The sequence below is a fragment of the Anguilla rostrata genome, chromosome 2 (genome assembly GCF_018555375.3).
Source record: "Anguilla rostrata isolate EN2019 chromosome 2, ASM1855537v3, whole genome shotgun sequence".
Taxonomy (NCBI): Eukaryota; Metazoa; Chordata; class Actinopteri; order Anguilliformes; family Anguillidae; genus Anguilla; species Anguilla rostrata.
The window spans coordinates 65,579,428-65,592,976 of NC_057934.1; the positions used below are offsets into that span (position 1 = coordinate 65,579,428).

At 47.1% G+C, this 13,549-nt stretch overlaps 1 protein-coding gene across 3 annotated transcripts in view; it reads right to left on the bottom strand.

Moving 5' to 3' along the window:
• Nucleotides 1-232: 232 nt before the first annotated feature.
• The window catches only part of LOC135248944 (phospholipid phosphatase-related protein type 5-like), a 44,925-nt gene continuing 31,608 nt past the window's right edge, over nt 233-13,549 (bottom strand). For 2 of the 3 annotated variants that reach the window (XM_064324037.1, XM_064324038.1), the window contains 5 exons: nt 6,276-6,396; nt 4,417-4,667; nt 3,735-3,911; nt 3,085-3,212; nt 233-1,997 (listed from right to left, as the gene is read on the bottom strand). In XM_064324037.1, the coding sequence (XP_064180107.1) occupies nt 1,892-1,997; nt 3,085-3,212; nt 3,735-3,911; nt 4,417-4,667; nt 6,276-6,396 (783 nt within the window). In that variant the 3' untranslated portion in view covers nt 233-1,891. Of the gene's footprint in view, nt 1,998-3,068; nt 3,213-3,734; nt 3,912-4,416; nt 4,668-6,275; nt 6,397-13,549 lie in introns of all 3 variants that reach the window. The other variant, XM_064324039.1, reaches the window with a different exon arrangement.

Consider the following 13,549-nt stretch of genomic DNA (forward strand, 5'->3'; position numbering starts at 1 on the left):
CATCCTGGATATATTTGATATATTCGATTCCAGTGCCTTCTACTCCCATATCCTTTAGTTCCCAACGTAAGACTACTCTGTGAACTGCACAGTCGGTCATACACCCACAACCACCATGACAGTTCCTGCTCACAACACATGTAAATCATAGAAGTTCCTCTATGAAAATCAAAAATTTAGTCTACACTGTGACTCCTTTACCTTTCTAAATCAAAGGTTCTTATGTTCTTCACCTGCCTCCAACAGTCAAAGAAATGGAGTAATGAGTGTCAGCAGTTGAATTCCCTTTCATATTCATTTATTTTTGTTCCTGAGCAATGTGAAAAGATTGATTTGTACAAGTCTCTGAGTGACTGCCAGATGAGTCTTGGGAATCTGCTGATTTGGTCTGCGTTTCTTTGAGTGGAACTAAGCAGAAAGAGTTTTCTAGAACTCACGCAGGTGAGTCGGCACCGGCCTACGCGAGAACGCAACTTAACCAAAACCTTGCCACACAGAGGCCTCGGCCAGGGGCGGCATTGTCGCCCGGCCTAAGTGCCCACCGTTTAGCACACGAGAACGTAGCCTAGCTGCGGATATTTCCATTGTTCCGTTACGCTCTGACACGCCCGCAGCTCATCGGCCGACCCCAGCGACAACTAATCCGCTTTAAAAATGTAAATAAGCAGATTAGTTGAGAGAGCTGTGCGATGTAAAAGCCTGCTGGACCGGCAGACTGAATGAGTTCAGCATTCTAGCCTCGGAGTCAGACGGCGTTCCGGACGTGCAGAGGGCGCCCAAGTGTGCAGGCGACAGGGGCCCGGGCCTCCCTCCGCACCCACGGCCCTGAGGTCCTCCCTGCTCCTCCCTGCTCCTCCCTGCTCCTCTGTACGGCAGCGGGGGACTCTGGCTGCGCCTCCCGCCTGCTCTGATTCTCACGAAGGAGCGAGACGTTTGTGAGCTGAGGCCCGTCGCGGGCTGAGGCTTTGGAGAGCTGGTGTGAGTCTGACCGATCTTCAGACCGATTTTCGCCCGCAGGTTCATTCCTTGTGGACGCGCCAAGGCGGAGAGGGTGGTGTACGTTGGTACGTGTGGACCGAAGGGAAAGGGGGCGGGAGCAGGAGGGACTGGCCCCGTGTGATAGGGCTGACTGGGCTCGCGGACTACCTCTGTCGGTTACAGGGAGCGATGTCACTTCCTGTAGCCTGTAACGGGAGCTTCGGTTGGTTAGATTTTTTTTGAGGGCTCCCGTTTCTTCTGGGTGGTAGAGTAAACACTTATTTGAGAAAGTACACGTCGCCTTAGGGACCGCTACTGAATACCACACCACACAAAAGCCAGGACTGGGAGTGGGCTGGGCGGTGAGTCAGTTCTACCAGGAGAATTTTGAGGAGAGACAATGGAGAGCCAGTCTGGAATGTGAATCGCAGTCTGGCAGACTGCCTCTGCCCCGGTGTGTGTCCCTGTAGAAGGCGGAGAATACTGAAACAACAAGGAAAACCTGGCCCGTTGAGCTGGATTTATGGGGCTGATGTGTTTGCCTTTTTCCTTTTCAGAAATTTTCAGACAAGATTTCAGATTGTCCTTGAAAAGGTGCTTAAATAGACAAGAATGAATGGATTGCTGCCACGGTTTTTTTTTTAACGTCAGGACTTCTAAAAAAAAAACTGAGAGGGGGAAAAATAAAAGCAGTAAAAAAAAGAACCCTGTACATTATGGCAGCTCACCTCAGTCCTGAGAGGAGGGCTTGCCTGTGGGGGGCATGTACAGTGTGTGCGATTCAAGTGGTACGGTGCGATTGTACAGTAAGGGGGGAGGGGCTAAGTCTAGACCTGGGTGGAGTAGGAGCGAATGAGGGGGGGTCGCCCGGTTGGGTGGATGGCACACGGGTGGGGGTGGTCCGGAGGCAGGTCTAAACTTCGCTGGAGATGGAGCGAGACGGTATTAGGACATCGGGGGTGGCGGGGAACAGGTAAGGCTGATGGTCATGTGATCTCTGTGAACGAAGATCCCGGAGTCTGCAGAGGAGAAAAGAGAGGGAGAGGGAGGTTGGAGAGGAGGAGTAGAGAGGGAGGAGGAGCAAAAATAAAGGAGGTGGATAAAAGGGTAGAGAAAAGGGGGAGAGTTACAGAAGGTGAGATCAACAGATATTGGAGCGTGAACAAAAAGAACGATATGAAATATGGGGACGACAGGATTAAAGGAGAGGTTTATAGGTATAGCCAAGGGGAGTTTGGAATGAGTGAAGAGGAAGAGAGTGCGTGGAGAGATGAAAGAAGAGATAATCAGGAGAGTGAGGGAGAGCAGCACACAGAAAACAATAAGTGCTAGTTGGCTAATCAGTTCTCCAGAGTTCAAAGGTCAAAGAGCATTCCTGAAATTTGATTGGTACACAAATCCATCTAATGAAGCGGCAAATTAGGTTGAGTTAAAATGATCGCTCAAATGAAGGAGCTAAATTATCTCCCAGGTGTTGATTGCTGGAGGGAGCCACTAACATTATTAAGAAGGAATGCAGTGGAACATTACCATGCACCTTCACTGGTCCGTATCATTACTGGACATATTTCAAGGCCTGGGCATTGTAATCATACTTTAAAACACTCTTTTTCTATATAAGTACTGCTGATTATGAAGGCTAAAGGTCTCAGTAGAAATTTCATGTACAGCTCAGTACAGCATGTGTGCACTAGCCCTTAGCATACGTAGCATTCAGTGACACTGGTGCTTCGGTGTTAGAGCTCATCAGCGCTGCTTTTAATCTTTACCTCAGTGTGTCTCTGTGCTATTGACCATCAGATCCTGATAACTTAAACACACCTGTGCACAGACACAGATTCCTGGGGTCACAGGCAGTGTGTGGGGAGCAGGGTGGGCTGTGTGGAGGGCAGGGGAAATGTGGGGTTTAAGTGTGTGGCTTATAGGTGTGGGTGGGTGGGGGGGGGTGGTGGCGGGTGCGGGTATGCCTGGGAGGACGTGCGCGTGAGGGCACATTTTGGGGGGAGAGAAGGGACAGGGCATGCGACTCCCCCCTTTGTCCTGCTGTCTGCCACTCCCAACCCCCCGCCCCGCCCCGCCCCGCCCCTTACCTGAGGGCCACTTAACTTTTCGAGTGGACTCTCCACACAGGGCAGCGGCATCATGGGCATGCTCAGGACGGGCTCCGGGCGCAGGGGCGGGGCCGGCGGGGGGAGGAGCCGGGTCTGCTGGAAGTTGTTAATCACACACGTCACCTGCGGGTACAAAGGGAAGAGGGAGGAAGAGTGGAGCAGAGGAAGGGGAGAGAGAGAGAGAGAGAGAGAGAGAGAGAGAGAGAGAGATATTACCATTCATAAAGCAGGCAGCTATTTACTTCCCTCAGAGGAAAACAAACACGTTGTGTGGTCACAGTTACTTATCTTACAATGTTGGCACAGGTTTGGGCAGCATATCAAATACACGTTACAAATACAATCTGAAATATGTTTTTGTGTCAAAGTATTTCATATATAATGCAGTTTGTTAACCTCTACTTTATATGATTTATACCTCACATGACACATGCATAGGAAAATATGCCTCCAACATTTTCATTAAAGTGTATAGATGGGTTTTTGTTTTTGGGGGGAATCTGGCATTTTGTAACAAAAAAAAACATTTTAGTGCGTGTTTTGCCCATGTCCCCAAAGGCACTCACTCCCAAACATGAACCTTGACCTCAGTCTCAAGCTCCTCCCCCCCCCTCCCCTTAATGCACAACGCCCCGCCCCCCTCACCAGAAAGGCGGCGATGGCGCCGCCGGTCAGGAAGCCGGCGAGCACGTCGGACCAGTGGTTGCGGTACTCGGCCACGCGGACCACGCCCACCAGCACGGCCAGCGACAGCAGCGTCAGGCACAGCGTGGGCTTGGTCAGCCGCGTGCCCTTCGTGCGGAACACGATGGTCACGTACATCTGAGGGGAAGAGCGCACGTCACTCGCCCGGGATCCTGCTGCCCCGTTCGGGCTTTTTATCATCACTGCGCTCTCCGCGTGGCGCACAGGGCATACACACGTTCTTTCAGGATGTTTAGAAACTTCTAGGCTTTTTCAGCAACCATCAAATAATAATAATAATAATAATAATAATAATAATAATAATAATAATAATAATAATAAAACTGAAATTATTATTATTATTATTATTAGGGCCTCACCATGCCAGCAACAATCAAATAATAATAATAATAATAATAATAAACTGAAAATATTATTATTATTATTATTATTATTCATTTATCATATATCATTTATACAGCACTTTCCTTACACACCAAGCACTTTTCTACAAGTAGGACATAGACATGTATGCAATGTCACTGATGTCATCAGTCAAACAGATCTATAAAATGGAAGTGTTATTCCTCCCTCCCCTCCCCTCCTCTCCCCTCCCTGCATCCCTCCCTCCTCTCGCTCATACCACGGTGTACACGGCGGAGTAGACGCTGAGGGCCGCGTCTTTGGAGGGGAAGGACTTTCGGGCGGACGCCACAACGAAGGGGTTCCCCGTGCAGGCTCGGCGCTCGGTGATGTAACGGACGCCGGTGTGGCAGCCCAGCGCCGTGTAGTTGGGCCGACAGGCGGACAGGAAGTGAGGCGTCTGGTTTCCTGTCACCACCTGCCCTGCGTTAGCAAATATCGTAGTGGTGAAGAGGCCAAAAGAATAGACTCCTGATAGCGGGAGAGAGATGGGTGGAGAAAGAGAGAGAGTGAGGAGAGGGAGGGGCGTGACATGGAGTGAAGCAGGTTTGAGAGTGTCGTTCGAAAGGCGAGCGTTGAGAGGAAGAGATAGTGAGAAATGAGAAAATGAAAGTTTTGAGAGGGGGGGGAAGGAAGTGTGTGAAGATAAGTAAGAAAACGGGAGTTGAGGGAAGAGAAAATCATAAAACATTAGTAATTGTTTGACACATCATCATCACTGAAATTAAATGGAGATATTAGTTCCTGTGCTCCATTTGCAATGCGCCATTTGGCATTTAAATCCACTTTACTCTGCCACCTGAGCTTGAATCGAGGAAAATGGAGATCTGTCGGACTGGGGTGTGTCATACTGAAGTGTGACACACTGGAGTACTGTAGTGTGTCAGCATGGGGGTGTCAGACTGAAGAATATCCAACAGATGTTTCAACCTGAAGTGTACCTGACAGGTGTGTAAGGCAGGTGTGCCAGAGTGAGGTGTATCAGACAGCGATGTGTTAGTGTGTCAGTCAGTGTGTCAGACTGAGGGGTGTGTTAGTGTGTCAGTCAGTGTGTGAGACTGAGGGGTGTGTTAGTGTGTCAGTCAGTGTGTCAGACTGAGGAGTGTGTTAGTGTGTCAGTCAGTGTGTCCGACTGAGGGGTGTGTTAGTGTGTCAGTCAGTGTGTGAGACTGAGGGGTGTGTTAGTGTGTCAGTCAGTGTGTGATACTGAGGGGTGTGTTAGTGTGTCAGTCAGTGTGTGATACTGAGAGGTGTGTTAGTGTGTCAGTCAGTGTGTGATACTGAGGGTGTGTTAGTGTGTCAGTCAGTGTGTGAGACTGAGGGTGTGTTAGTGTGTCAGTCAGTGTGTGAGACTGAGGGGTGTGTTAGTGTGTCAGTCAGTGTGTCAGACTGAGGCGTGTGTTAGTGTGTCAGTCAGTGTGTGAGACTGAGGGTGTGTTAGTGTGTCAGTCTGTGTGTGAGACTGGGGTGTGTTAGTGTGTCAGTCAGTGTCGACTGGGTGAGTGTCACAGTGGTCAGACTGAGGGTGTTAGTGTGTCAGTCAGTGTGTGAGACTGAGGGGTGTGTTAGTGTGTCAGTCAGTGTGTGAGACTGAGGGGTGTGTTAGTGTGTCAGTCAGTGTGTCAGACTGAGGGGTGTGTTAGTGTGTCAGTCAGTGTGTGAGACTGAGGGGTGTGTTAGTGTGTCAGTCAGTGTGTGAGACTGAGGGGTGTGTTAGTGTGTCAGTCAGTGTGTGAGACTGAGGGGTGTGTTAGTGTGTCAGTCAGTGTGTCAGACTGAGAGGTGTGTTAGTGTGTCAGTCAGTGTGTGATACTGAGAGGTGTGTTAGTGTGTCAGTCAGTGTGTGAGACTGAGAGGTGTGTTAGTGTGTCAGTCAGTGTGTGAGACTGAGGAGTGTGTTAGTGTGTCAGTCAGTGTGTGATACTGAGGGGTGTGTTAGTGTGTCAGTCAGTGTGTGAGACTGAGGGGTGTGTTAGTGTGTCAGTCAGTGTGTCAGACTGAGGGGTGTGTTAGTGTGTCAGTCAGTGTGTGAGACTGAGGGGTGTCAGACCACAGCGGAAGCGAGGCGGCTGTAGTTACCGAGGAAACGAACGATTCGGCGCAGCAGGGGGTTGAAGTAGCAGCAGTCTGCCGTCACGATGGTCTTCTCCTGAGCCCCCTCCGCCTTCATGAAGAAGCACGACAGCTCGCCCGCCAGAATCTAGGGGAGACACGAGACACCTGCCATATTTCCCCCGCTGATGTGCCCGAGGCTGAACGTTAGCGACGTAGCAATTTCAACAAACAAAAGATTTCAGTTGTAAAAATTTTTTTTAATTATGCTTACAGGTTAATAAATCATTATTCCTTGCACATTATAATGGAACATCAGGATGGGCCATTGCACGCACTCATTCCAAAAACAAAACAACAATGTGCTTCAATTACAACATAACTATAAAATATATAATTACGTCCACATAATCAAACACAAAAACAGCGGCAGAGAATATACACCCCAATGAGAACAATGAACACGAATACCAAAGCATCAGACCAAGGAGGCTCCTTCTCTCCACACCAGCATCATTGTGAACATCTTCGAAAATGGAGCATCTGGTGTTCAGTTCAACCAGCCTGGGTGTAATCAGTGAGTATTTCTCACAGTCTACGTATGTGCATGGAGGCACAGTGGGATAATATGGTACATCTCATGCTGGTGTGAACTTCATTCACACTATGCACAGGATGTACACTCCCACATAGACATGCCCAACACCACACATCATCCATCAACCCCTAATTCTGAACCATTCCCTCACTACCCGTCTTCCACCGTGGTCTGAAGACGCATCTCTTCAGACTATACCTGGACCAACTGCCACCACTCTGCGGATCATTTCACTTAAATTCCCCTTTTATTGCCACTCATGTTACATGTACCTCCATTCCAGCACTTATTGTACTTTGTATTATGGCCCTAATGTTGTAGCTTGTAACTGCCCACTAGTTTGACTTAGCATCGGTTAGGTCAGAATGATGTTCACTGTGTGAACTGGACTGTGTTCTTGGCTATGAATAACTGTACAAAATGAGTATTGTACCTTATCGGACACGTGTTTTGTAGTTGTTCCAATGATCATGATATGCAGTTTTGTACGTCGCTTTGGATAAAAGCGTCTGCTAAATAAATGTCATGTAATGTAACGTAATGTCATTCACTCATTTGAATGTGCCCACACAGACAGCATATAACAATCACCACACTCAAACCGCACTCAAACCGCACAGAGCTAATGCGTCCTCTTCTGTCATTCCGCGTGTTCTGCTAGCCCACAGTGAGGACTGGGAAACGATTCCGGATAATCCTCCTGTTGGACGTCCAGTCACGCTTCCAGCGCTTCCGATTCCAACTGCGGGATCCCAACGAGGGCGACGCTCGCCAAGACTCCGCCCCCGAAAACCTGTCGTTGGCGACGGCCGCGCCTTTTACGATCGCCGGGTCCCTGAAGCGTCATCGACCGGGAACGAACGCGGGTCACGTGGCCACGAAATACGCAGATATGCATGGCGGAGGTCCACAACACGAGCACCAACACAACGGAGTCCAACGCAGGCCGGTGCCATGCTTTTATTAATAGAAATGAGCAAAAACATTAAAAATAAAAAGGTTTAACGGAGCCTTCGGGCCTGAGTATAATCTGGCAGGATGACTGAAGCTTCGATGCGTATTAGTCACGATGGGCTACGTGCAGCAGCAGCAGAGGGGGACTGAGCACACAGCCGGTGCGGTTAAGATGCAGAGCGGGGGGGACTGCCAGCGCTTCTCCACCGTCACGGGTGCTGACGTCGCTCCGCTCAGCGCTAACACCGGCAGACAAATATTTACGCTGCGCTAAACGCCCAGCTGTCTGAGGACACGACGAGAGGCGCTCCTCCTCCTCCTCCTCCTCCTCCTCCTCCTCCTCCCGCGGGGCCGCCCCGAGAACCGCCGTTAAAAAGAAACGACGGCTCTCTCCCGTAGCTCCGCCACCGTGCCACCGCGCCACCGCACCGCCGCCACGCCCGGGAGGACCGTACGGCGGGTGCGCGGCAGCCTCACACTGCCTCGGCCGCGTCTGACCGCCGGGCCCAGCGCGTGGGGGAGACGAGCAGGAGCTGCAGGGGGCGTCGGGGGAGGAGGCTGACGTAAAAAGGAGGAGTGACGGACAGGAGATGGCTCTCGAGTCTTCCTCCACGCGACTGCCTCAGAACGCGACCCCTCTCAGCGGGGCGACTGCCCTTTACCAGGCCCCCACGGGGCCCCCAACGCGCCCCCCTCCCCCCACCCTCCCATCCCCCAGTCCTGCCACTGTGTGAGCAGAGGCTGAGCAGTGATAGGCCCCCTTACAAAAACGCCTGGTTGCAGAGAAGCGGAGTAACCAGACTCGCCACTCCAGAGGCTGCAGTTGCAAATTCCATGTGAGGTATTGCTGTGGCTTTTAAATGGCGTCTTTAAAACAGTTCCTTTATACCGTCCCTTTCAAAACAGTTCCTTTGAGCCATCCCTTTTAAAGCAGTTCCTTTAAACTGTGCCTTTTAAAGCTGTTCCTTTAAACTGTGCCTTTAAAGCAGTTCCTTTAAACTGTGCCTTTTAAAGCAGTTCCTTTAAACTGTGCCTTTAAAGCAGTTCTTTTAAACTGTGCCTTTAAAGCAGTTCTTTTAAACTGTGCCTTTAAAGCAGTTCTTTTAAACTGTGCCTTTAAAGCAGTTCTTTTAAACTGTGCCTTTAAAGCAGTTCTTTTAAACTGTGCCTTTAAAGCAGTTCCTTTAAACTGTGCCTTTTAAAGCAGTTCCTTTAAACTGTGCCTTTGAAAGCGGTTCCTTTAAACTGTGCCTTTAAAGCAGTTCCTTTAAACTGTGCCTTTAAAGCAGTTCCTTTAAACTGTGCCTTTTAAAGCAGTTCCTTTAAACTGTGCCTTTAAAGCAGTTCCTTTAAACTGTGCCTTTAAAGCAGTTCCTTTAAACTGTGCCTTTAAAGCAGTTCCTTTAAACTGTGCCTTTGAAAGCGGTTCCTTTAAACTGTGCCTTTAAAGCAGTTCCTTTAAACTGTGCCTTTTAAAGCAGTTCCTTTAAACTGTGCCTTTAAAGCAGTTCCTTTAAACTGTGCCTTTTAAAGCAGTTCCTTTAAACTGTGCCTTTTAAAGCAGTTCCTTTAAACTGTGCCTTTTAAAGCAGTTCCTTTAAACTGTGCCTTTTAAAGCAGTTCCTTTAAACTGTGCCTTTAAAGCAGTTCCTTTAAACTGTGCCTTTACTGGCACAGTACTAGCACAGGTTGAATACCCCGCTTCCTAATCCATGGTCCTAAAGACTCAGTTTCCCATGTAACCCCAGCACATGCTGGGTGACTCCATGCTCATTTCTAAAAAGCAAGAGCAGGCAGCACGGCTGTCAGTTACAAGGCCCCCAAACAATATAATGACTCAACATCCCAGGGAATTAGAGATTTTCTCTGCATATGAAATAAGGCTTCAAACTAATTCCTTTCAGCTCCTATACAATTAGTCACTGCTCCATTTTATCGTAGCGGAGGACGTCTTTCTTTGAAGCGAATTTGTTCCTGTGTCTCTGCGTTACGAGCAGCAAGTGCATTCAGTTGTTTAATCGTTGCTGGCATTTTTTCTTCAACTGTTTTTGTTTGTGGTATTTTATTCTATTCTATTGTTTTGTCTGGACGTTTACTGATTCATTCTGAGATGTTGTTACACCTAATCATTCTTTTTTTCTGTCCTGTTACGCAATAAGGGATAAAAAATGAAGTGCGATACAATGAAATGGATTCATATTATTGATTTTATTCACAGTTAACGCATAATAATTCACAGAGAAAATTTTTAGTTTTTGGTTGATGTTTAGCAATAAACTATTTTTGTGGTTTTATTCATAAAAAATCTGACTTTAAGCTATGTAGCTGTGGATATGAGTCAACTATACTACACCCCAATCATTGCATACAACTAGCACAAATAGGCTTGTTTCTTCCCATTGCCTTTGAAATGATTGGTCTCACATGTTCGACTTAATTTCCTCCTAACCATTTTAGCGCTTCGTCCTATCATTCCATTGGATTAAGTGCTCTGATAATTCCGAGGTCCACACCAACGGGCCACATAAAGGACTACAGGAGCATCACATTAAAAAAGTTATTACACAGCCTGTTATGGGTAGCTGGAGCCCTCCACTCATTTCACCCCCGCGCTAATGGCTACTCGCGTTGATAAGCCTGAATTATGGATGCTCTTACAGTACATCGGGGATAGAGAGCCAAAGAAATAAATTATTCACATGGAGGCCTAGTTGTAGCTCACACAGCAAAGCGTGTCACGCAGATTTTACCCAGAAGCCTTTAAATCACACGTCTACAGTGTGCAAAGTTGATGACGCTACAGTGTTGAGAGCTCTCTCTTCACTTCGCAAAGATATAAATGCACACAAGAAAACGCACATGCACGTGCATGGGCGTACACACGGACACACACACACACACGATAAAACAGCTAAAAAAGACAAAACTATGCGATTTGCCATGAATAAGTCACATGTGGAGTCATGCACAAATTCATTCATAAGACACAGCCACACAAATACCTCCAGAACAGAAACAAATAACACGCACTATACATCAATGAGGTCTTCAGCTTGACATGTGACCCACAGGGGTCCATGGGGTCCTGGGGAGGGGAGGGGAGAGGTGGGGGGGGGGGGTCATGACTGAAGAAAGAGCCTGTGTTTCTCAGCCACACGTTCACTCAGGGAAGATTTGGGGGGGGGGGGGTTACTCTGTACTCCCCCTCCCCCACAAACTTTGACCATTGACTTTGAAAAATCAATTATTTTGATCCGCCCCTAGAAAAAATACTACACATTTTTCAAGTTTTTTTCGCAATTTTTCTCTGCTCAGGCAGTCATAAAAACACTCTGTTAAAAATGACAAATAAAATAATTTAACAAGGTGACCTAATTTCTGATTGGTTAAGTTGGGCAATACAAAATTTGGGGACAAACCAGGATCTGCTGTCACTTTATATTTGTCAACATTACTAGCCGGCTAGCTAGGTAATTGTCACCGCTAGATTGCAAATGTATTTCCTTTCTTTTTTCATTCGACAGCGCAAGAGGATCTGACAAAGGCAGGTAAAGGCAAATTATTTCAAATTATTTAGGAAGCAAATTTTGAGTTACTTTGACCAAAAGTGATGTTTTTACACGCAGGTTATTATGCAACCATTCTTGTTCCTTAGCAATGTTGTCGGAAATGTACATTTTATTTACATATTTTTTGGCTGAGAAATAATTTCTCGAAACATTTTGCAATTATTAAAAATGTTCTGTTTTTCATTAAAAATGTAGGCCTACGTAATTGATCTTGCTGATAAGGTATGCCTCAAAACGCCTTGTCTAAAAACATGCAGCGTAAATCATAATACGGATGATTGCAGGCTTGTTTCTGAGCGGCATTGCTGCATGATGCATCCATCTGTGGCTTCGCCATCGAGGCGCCGGGTTTGTAGAGGTAAACAATGGTGGCGTCGCGTCCTCTTATTGTGTTTTTAGGTGGTCCTGCTAAAATCAGTACGCGTCACTGGGAACATTTTTAGCTCAGGTCCAGATTCATGTAGCCAGTGCATACATGACAAGATCAAAGAACAAGGCTACGTTGAAATTGTACTTCTTGAAGGAATACTGCAGGCAAACATTTGTTTGCCCGTCCAAAGTATCTCATTTCCCCAGCCCCCCCCCACCCCACCCCACCCCACCCCACCCCATCTCACCCCACCACCGTACCCCCCAAGCACCCCCTCAAAGTGGGCCAGAACCGTGGCTCCATTCCCCTGACCTCCAATACAGCCCCACAGGCAGGCCTCGGGAGCCACAATGGAGCGCGTCAGTCAGTACTGATCATCCGAAGCGTCACCGCACTGAAAAAAACACCTGCAGTGCAGCTACCGTGGGATTAAAGCTGACAGAAGCTACCGGAATCGCAGCCATTGTGCCTGCTATGAATGTTTAAGGGGCTCAGTGAAAAAAATCCCAGCACTGGGACGAGACGAAGGCACAAGCTACACACAAAAAAAAAACTATTTTAAAAAGACCAAAAGTGATAGACACTAAGCAGCCCATCCCGTGAGGGACAATGTGGTGGAAAATAAGACATGAATGAAAATAAAATATACTAAGCTGTAATATCTAATAAAACAACTGTTGCAGTTGCATAAGAGAGAAAGAAGATGTTTGAATACATTAGTTGTGACACATGCACAGATATTATATGCAAAAGTATTGAGACAGTGACGCAATTTTTGTCGTTCTGGTTCTATACTGCTGCAAGCTGGATTTGAAATAGAACAATGAATACGAGGTTAAAGTGCAGACTGTCAGAATGACTTTGAGGGTTTTTACATCCATGTCGGGTGTTTACATGCAGGAATTACAGCCCTTTTGTGCATATTCCCCCATTTTTTGGAAGCGAAAGTAATGGGAAAAATCAACATAATATGAAACGAAGTCGTCATATTTAGTGTTTGTTTGCGAATCCCTTGCATTCAGTGATATGTGGGAGAGCGGCATCATGCTTTATATCATTACAAAAGAGGAAGAAATACCAGAGACAGAAATAGAAAGAGAGCAACAGAGTTCAAGAGGTAGAGATTCAGAGGAGGACAGTACTGATGCAGGTGGCCTTTTTTATGCTGAAGAGATATTTCAAAATGACAGGCGCCTGTGAAGAGAGTTTCGGGTCTTGTCAACAGCACCAGGGGAAACCAACATCGCAGGAATTTCACTGAGCTGAGATTTTTTGAAGATGAAGAAAAAAAAAGCTTCTGGCCCTGGTCTCTGTACCACCCCATTAACTGTTGAGCCTCAAAGAACAATCAATATATGTTTAACATTAGAACACAGCCGGGATGGAGTCAGTTCAATTTCAATTCAGTCCATTCAGGAAATTAATTGAAATCCATTTGTGAATTGAAAAATGCCTATTAGGCTCTATGAGGATTATTAAATTTGTGAATTGAATTCATTTCCTGAGTTTAACCGGGCTGAAATGGAACCGATCCTCAGCTTGGGAACAGAGGGTAATTGTTGGAGTAAAAAACATCCCTCTCTGCAACAGCTGCCTTGGCCCCTTCATTTAAGCACATGAGCTCTGTCCTAACATAACTCCCAAAATAAAGTTCTCCCCCAACAGTTCCATGGCAGTAGCGATGATTAAAGTCCATAGAATCCATAAATAACGCATCTGAAACAATTTCAAGGCAAGGGGTGTTTGGCTTGGTGCAGAAAATGTCGACAGTGCAGAAAGCACCACTGGCTGTAATGAAATTCAGCCTTAT